The following is a 7,540-nucleotide window of genomic DNA, read 5'->3' as shown; positions in this document are numbered from 1 at the left end:
CCAAAAAAATTGCTAATGTAAATAACAAATTTCATTATAGACTAGTCAGGTCACTGTGCATGGAGAACCCCATTGGTGATGGCACTTCAATACCATTTAAAACCATTTTTGCACACAAAGTATAGCATACATTATTTTGACATTTAAAAAATGAGCAGAATCCTTACTAATTTTATTTTTCCCTATATTAATATGTTATACGTCATGAACATCATTTTTTATTTAACATATTCAAACATACAATATTGTAAAAGATGCATAATTTACACAAAAAAAAAGGGGGGAGGGGGTATTTTTTTAAATACAAAGGAATCCGTTATGGACTTTTTTTTTCATGTAAGCACATTTGCCTGTACAGCATATATAGCCTCATTAGATAGCCAATCCTGAAACAATAATCCCATTCAATGGCTGATAATCAAGAGAAGATGGTATCAATCATGTGGGTAAGGAACTTACTACCCGCCATCTAACAGAGACGGTTCTGATAAAGCATCACATATTGTACACTGCAGTAGTAATTCAGCACACCTATCACTACAACCCCTTAAAGTAACAGCAGACAAACAGTGATTATTTACAGAAAAAGACATCAGATGTCAGATGCTAGAACAAATGCTAACATTTGCACCCAGCATGTTCCATCTGAACAACCAGGATAACATCAGATTGCAGCCTTTGATATGGATCACCTGCCTTTGATTATTAACCAATGAATGGGGTTGCTGCCAAGCGTTAGCGTCATCATTTAAGCCAATATTTGCCTGTATGAAGAGGAGAATGAGAGCATTTTTTGTTGCAGAGCTCAGGAGAAAATGTCGCCCACACTTGTCAAAGTAGCTCAAAGATAAAATAACATGTGAATCATATATTAGGAACAGTGTCCAGGGACCACTGAATGGACATCACTGTTTTTCCTTTTCAGTGTATCTGTATGTTTGTTAAATTGTGCTTGACTAAGACAAAATGCTACTCCAAGAAAAAAAAACACATTCCAGAGACAATCCTCTTTAACACAATAACTTTGCTCTCTGTGATATTTGAAATTTGGTTTCTTGTATACATATTTATACAAATTATACTAATTAGGGTAAAAGTAAATTTAAGTAATTTGGGCTTAGATTTGAAAAAACCAAACTCACAAAAAAGTTTTAGGGTAATGAATAAAAATGTTATACACATAGCAATAGCACTTAAGAACAGAACGTTGCTATTAAAAACTGTTCAAATGAGAATAAGTATCGACTGTGTGCTACAGTATGGCATGGAGAACCTTCATCGACTTCACTACAAAGGAAAAAAGTGCATCTAAAAACAGCAAAAAAACCAAAGGGCAAGTTCAAGAAGAAAAAAAGTGTATAAAACAAGTTAAAGCATGGGCTCAGCACTTTATATTAAACACTTCAAAGAAGGTCATAAGCATATGGTTTCATGTGGCAAGGTTGCCATGTCATGTGCTTCTAGAGAGCCTGTGTTATTGATGGCAGTGGTGGCTGGTGGGGAAACACAAGTAGTAAACATCTAAAAAATGAACCTTGCTCAAAATTAGATTATAATATATACAAAATGGAAACATCCCAGAGACAAGAGTATAAATGTTTTACCGTTACAATGGAATATACCTAACTGCATCTCTATACAGCTCCAATTGCCGGATGCACTATGTATGTCTGCTTTTTTTATATCATAGCTTTCAGTACTGTACATTTCAATAACTCGTCATTTAATGCAATTAATCCCACCCATTTGAGGGCCCAATTATCATATAAAGAAACTGCATTTCCAGGTGTGACAAAACACACGGACTGAAAGCCCAAAGCCCAAACAAACAAGCAGATGCTTTTTCCACAGCAAACAGTGCACATAATGCTCTCATTGACTCCTGCTGAAGCATACAGGTGGCACCTAAAAATACTTATTTAGATGCTCCTGCTCCTTAAAGAAATATTTTTTTCCAAAAATAAAAATTCTGTCATTATTTAATCACCCTCTTGTCATAACAAAGCCATTACTTATGTCAAATGTGCCATTTTTTTTAATGCACATGCGAATAAGATTTCAGGGCTTAGAGGAAGATTTGATGTTCTTTCTATTTCTCTCACAAAGCTATTATACACTTTAGAGGTCATTTGGACTATTTTATGGTGATTTTTGTACTCTTTAGTGTTTGACACCCACGGTCACTATGAACTATCAATAATCATTTTATGGGAAAAGCTTAATAAAGATTTTTCTAAAAATTCTCATTTTGTCTTATATGGAAAAAAAGAATTTTTGGAACAACATGAGGGTGAAAAAAAATGACAAATGTGTTATTTTTTTCTGTCATCATTTACTCACCCTCATGTAGGGCTGGGCGGTATATCGAATTTGCATGATAGCCTATATCCAAATATTTTTTATAAACGATATAGTATGAGGCAATACCTCCTATATCAATATAACTTACAGTAGTTTAATACGAGCGCATCTGAAAAATAGCGGATAGGACACAAAGTGAGCTGCTGTGGGGAAAAGTGCATAATCCTTTTTGTCATAAACATGAGACATGATTCATTTTAAGGGCTTTAAAATAACTGGTAAGATACAGCTAACACATCTAGTTTAAAGCGGCTTGTCCCGTCAGGACAGACTCGTTTGCTGCAGACAGACACGTGCACTGTTTAACTTACATTTCACAGGTATGTTCTCTATCTGTAAATGTTAGAAAGTCATGGAAATATTTCCATTTTGCTGTCAGGAGTATGGAAGGCCAAAAGGGCCAAAAACACATAAATTTTAACACGTCAACAACATGTTAAATACACGTATTTCACATGTATTTAATGCGTATTTCACGCATTAAATACATGTTGTTTGTGCGTGAAAAACTCAGCACGTTAAATCCGCGTATTCAACACGTATATAACGTGTTAAATACGCATGAAATACGGGTTAAATACGCATTAAATACTCATGAAATACATGTTAAAATCAGTTTAAATAGGTCAGTGTCATTGGCTGCTGAAGACTTGGGTCAAACCATTTCTGTGAGCTTAGGGGGGTGTACCATTCATAGACTAGGCCAGTGGTTCCCAACCCCGGTCCTGGAGGCATGTTTTGCATGTCTCCTTAATCAAACACACCTGATTCAGGTCATCAGCTCATTAGTAGAGACTCCAAGACCTGAAACTGGTGTGTCAGAGAAAGGAGACATGCAAAATGTGCAGTGTTGGGTGCCTCCAGGACCAGGGTTGGGAACCACTGGACTAGGCTACCACCATTTACCATGCAATAGATCAGCTTATTCAGCCTATTTATTTAGTCCTTTTTTGTCTTTTTTTGTATAGCCTATAGAAATAATATATTTAAATTTTGTTTTTATGAAAAATTTGATAAAAATAAAATTGCCTCATTTTTCTTCACTCATGCCTTTTTGTAAATAAACACATTCGTGGGCATTCTAGCTTTAACAGTGATCAAACTTAAGTTAGCATCAAAGCATTAACATTTGCGTGGGGTAATCAGTTACAGTGGAGGTAAGCAATCAATGCAAGTTTAAGATACAGACCATTGTAATCAATATGTCTTTGGAAAACAACATGAGCTTTTATTGTGCTTACATTTACAGCTATCGCCAGCAGGTGGCATTTATTGAAACCTCTTTTTGTTCAGAGATTATGCACTCATCACACAAACAGTAATTAGGTACACAGGTGATGTTATCAATTTAAATGAATTTAAAAGACTTAAAGTATTTAAATATGGTATTTAAGACTTTATATAAGAATTTCAGGAATAGAATGAGAGCGTGTACTCAGGTCAGGACAGGTATAAGAACTTGATTTGGCTTTCCTGACAGCTGAAGTATTCTACTGTACCAAAGTCCTAGGCCACCCTGAAAATTGGTATTAACCCTTAAATGCATGGATGTTTTGCATATCATTATTACATATTCGGGTCTTTACCGACCCAGACCTATATATCCAACACGGATGGATCTCTAACTGCTGTAATAGCATAAAATTCTCCTGTTATTTTAATAACAATTACAAAAGAATAAAATAAAGCATATTTGGTTACCATTTGAAGCTTACAAGGGTTCAATTTGAGCAGATGGTTTTACCATCACTGTCATCGTCAGAGAGCAATTCCCCAGTACATTTAGCATCTGGCTCATATTCACGATCTCAAACATATTCTCAAAACTATCATTTTCAGGGACTTCAAAATCAATATTTTGATCACTGACAGATTATTCACCACATCCACCATCAAATGACAGTGACACTTATATTTCATTGCGTACAGTAATTGCTCTGCAGTAAAGCCATTCAAGCCAGTTCAGTTTTTGCTGATGGTTTTCTTTTGTTTTTTTGTCTGCGGTTAATATGAGTGAAATATCACATCATCATTATCTATCAAACAGTGCAACCTTGAGGAATAAAGGTGAATTTTACTTATTGAGTCATCAGATATTTAATTATTGTTGCGCAGGAAAAATATACTTACACTATTACATACCAAATTTATAATGCAATTAATCTGTGCTTTTGTTTTTATTACTTTTCTTATTTAAATTATTGAATTTAACTTCTGTATTAAAAAGCATTGTTTTTGTTTTTAAAAAGCAGATTGCAATGTTACAATATTACACCGTGTCCTAACCAGCAATTTGTCTGTCTACACAGATGTGATCTTAGGTCAAGACCAGTGTGAAGTCTCTCACACTTTGTCTCATTATTTGGGTCTCTGTGTGTCAGTTTCATGTTCTGGCTGGTGTCTGCATGAACCGGTATTTTTCACAAAGATCAAGTGGTTTTGCCTCCAACTCAAACCCCAAAGCTTCAAAGGTTAAACACACAACTAAGCTCAAATTCCTTTCAGGAAAAAAAACACACTCCATATAGACTAAAACACAGCCTCGGACAAAATGCTTGCTTAACTATGGTTCAGATTGAAGCACCAAATACTCACTCAGGTTCTTTAGATTGAAGCACCAAATACTCACTCAGGTTCTTTAGATTGAAGCACCAAATACTCACTCAGGTTCTTTAGACAAGTGCAGAGACATGCAACTGTTTTTCTCCGTAGTCTTAGTTTAAGGAAAAGTTTAATTTCAGCCTCTGCATATTTTCTTATCAATGTTCTGCTTTTGTTCCAATTTGTACAGGTCTAATTGAAACCACTTTTTTTTTTTTTTTAAACAGCCAGCACTGTTCAGTAAAGTCAAATTACATATATTTATACTTAAAGAGCATTGTAAAACCACAAATTTTGACAAAGTGAGATATCAAAAAACTAAACATATAAAGATATAAATGCATAAACTGTCAGTTTATGCAATGCAATTTAAAAATGCCTGTCAACTGAAATGCATAGCATGACAGTAGGACCTGCATGTCGGTGCATGAATCAAAATGTGCCCTTTCCATGTCTGTGTCTGAGTTATTAAATGAGAGAATGACTCAGAACATGAATATGCAGAAGTTCAAGGATAACAGCTTTGAGGCTCTTGGCATGGTGTCTTTGCGTTTGGACACGACCGTGTGGGGTTGCCTTGATGGCAGTATCCCTGGAACCCAGCAACCCTGAGGGAGGAGGCTGGCCTGTGTGTTAAAGACTTTGGGTCTCTAAGTTAATGTCTACAGCTGTCTCTGTGTACTGCTTTACTTGGCTGCAGACATAAAGAGAGGAACTTCAAGCAAATTAACGCTTCCTTCAGGAATTACAAATGTAATTCCTATAAAATGTTCATGAAGCATAACTGATCCATTAATAGAAACCCTATAAAGAACAGTCCAATACAGAACTGAAACTGAGCATGGAACCAGGGGTCTGTGTGAAAGAACTAGGCTACAGGGGGTACGTGGAGAAGATGTATAAAACGAAGCCTTTTCTTTAAAATATTTCACAACTATTTGAATGAACTTATTAGAACTAATAATCTAATGAGCATTATATACCCTAATGTAATATTATATCAATATTTTAATGAAAGTTATCATAAAATGTTATGAAGAAAAAAAAAATTATTCTGGGGGCCCCTGGGGTAGCTGAGAATCTGGATGGGAGGTCCCTGGGTCTGTGCAGGTTGTAAATCCCTTAAAAAACGTAATTATGCACTCCAAATGAGTGCATATGATCCTGTGCATTGTTTCTTGCTAATTTCGTTTAGGCATTAATTGATCATAATAAAATAAATATAGGCTATAAATAATAATAAAACATTTCTGCAAGTCAGGCAAACTCCTAACTTTTTCACTGTCCTCCGTAGTCACATTTCGGGGTACAAAGACGTGCCTGTTAATATTTTAACGCGCGCAGTTTTTTTAATTAACTTCTTCAACGTAATGAATTAGTTGTAGCGCAGAACATGATTTGTGTTAAACACACACACACTCACACAGACACACACTGTGCCGCTTCTTACCTGCCATCCGCAAATGAAGTTACATCCAGCCATTTGCCCATCTCGTTTTTCACGCAGGGCACGTTAGGGTAAGGGGGACGGGTCAACATCCCGTTGGGGTACCACTGTGCAGGCGGAGGTCGCTCCCTCGGAACCAGAGCCTCGCTTCGGCCGTACTCATAGGGGTTACAGATAAAAGGCGTTTCGTGGCCAGATGCGTAAGCGGTCCTCTGATTGGGAGGTCCGTACTGGCCGTTACTGTCCTCAGCGTACCTATGCGGGTACGCCCAGGTGTCATTCAGTTCACGGGGCATCATCTCTTCCTTGATTTTGACATTATAGAGATTCACGTAATCCTCCACGGGGCCCGCGAACTCGCCGGACATCTCCGCAGGCTTCGCGAAGCTCTGGCTCGGTCCGTTTTCTAGCTCCGGGTGCACGAAATGGGTCATGCTCGCGGGCAACAGTTGTTCAAACAGGCACGAAGCCGCTCGCGTTGCGTCCATATCCGCTGCTGTCGTACCTTCTGAACTCAGGTTGCCAAAGTCACCGGACAGGCTGCCGAACTCATGCACCTGCTGTACATCCGTGGTTACGTGTGATCGAGACGTGCTGCTGCACTGCAAGGTCGTCCCCTCACCTGCTAGCTGCTCCAGGTCGCAACTTTTAATCATCCAGAGCAATTTGTCCCTGCCTCGCAGCTCTGTGCCTCTGTCTCGTCCCGCCGCGAGAGCGTACTCTCTGTCTTTCCCTCCTGCCTCCCTTTCGCTCACTGAGCAGTTGAGCAAAGGCATTCCAATCAAATAGATTTCCTCACTACTACTTTCATTGGTCAGGGGCGGCGGCGCATGGTGCGGTCCCACCTCGCCAAGTTCGCTGGACTCCATAGCTAAGCCCAAAGACACGGACACGGCTTTGCACAGCTCTCGCGCTGTCTCCGAGATGCTACTGCCGCTGTCGCCGCTGCTGCTGCTGCTGCTGGTGGTGCACGCGCGACTTCTACTCGCCACACTTGCGTCACGGCTCGAGCCCAACTCGCGCGTGTGAACTTCAACCGCACCGCAGCGCTTCTGTCCGCTCTCAGCGCCCCGAAGGAAACCTGCGCGACTGCCGCTGCTTTCGGTGGCGTCTGCGCGGCCCGAGCCGCTA

At 39.0% G+C, this 7,540-nt stretch overlaps 1 protein-coding gene across 1 annotated transcript in view; it reads right to left on the bottom strand.

The window, feature by feature from the left end:
- ar (androgen receptor) overlaps window positions 1–7,540 on the bottom strand; it is a 78,619-nt gene that overhangs the window by 70,142 nt on the left and 937 nt on the right. Inside the window, exon 2 of the mRNA XM_016575037.1 lies at window positions 6,413–7,540. Within this exon, the coding sequence (XP_016430523.1) occupies window positions 6,413–7,540 (1,128 nt within the window). The remainder of the gene's footprint in view (window positions 1–6,412) is intronic.

Source organism: Sinocyclocheilus rhinocerous, unplaced genomic scaffold, assembly GCF_001515625.1.
Source record: "Sinocyclocheilus rhinocerous isolate Xijiao unplaced genomic scaffold, SAMN03320098_v1.1 scaffold984, whole genome shotgun sequence".
Lineage (NCBI taxonomy): Eukaryota > Metazoa > Chordata > Actinopteri > Cypriniformes > Cyprinidae > Sinocyclocheilus > Sinocyclocheilus rhinocerous.
Note: the sequence above shows the minus strand (reverse complement) of the source record. Positions and strands in the feature narration are given on the sequence as shown.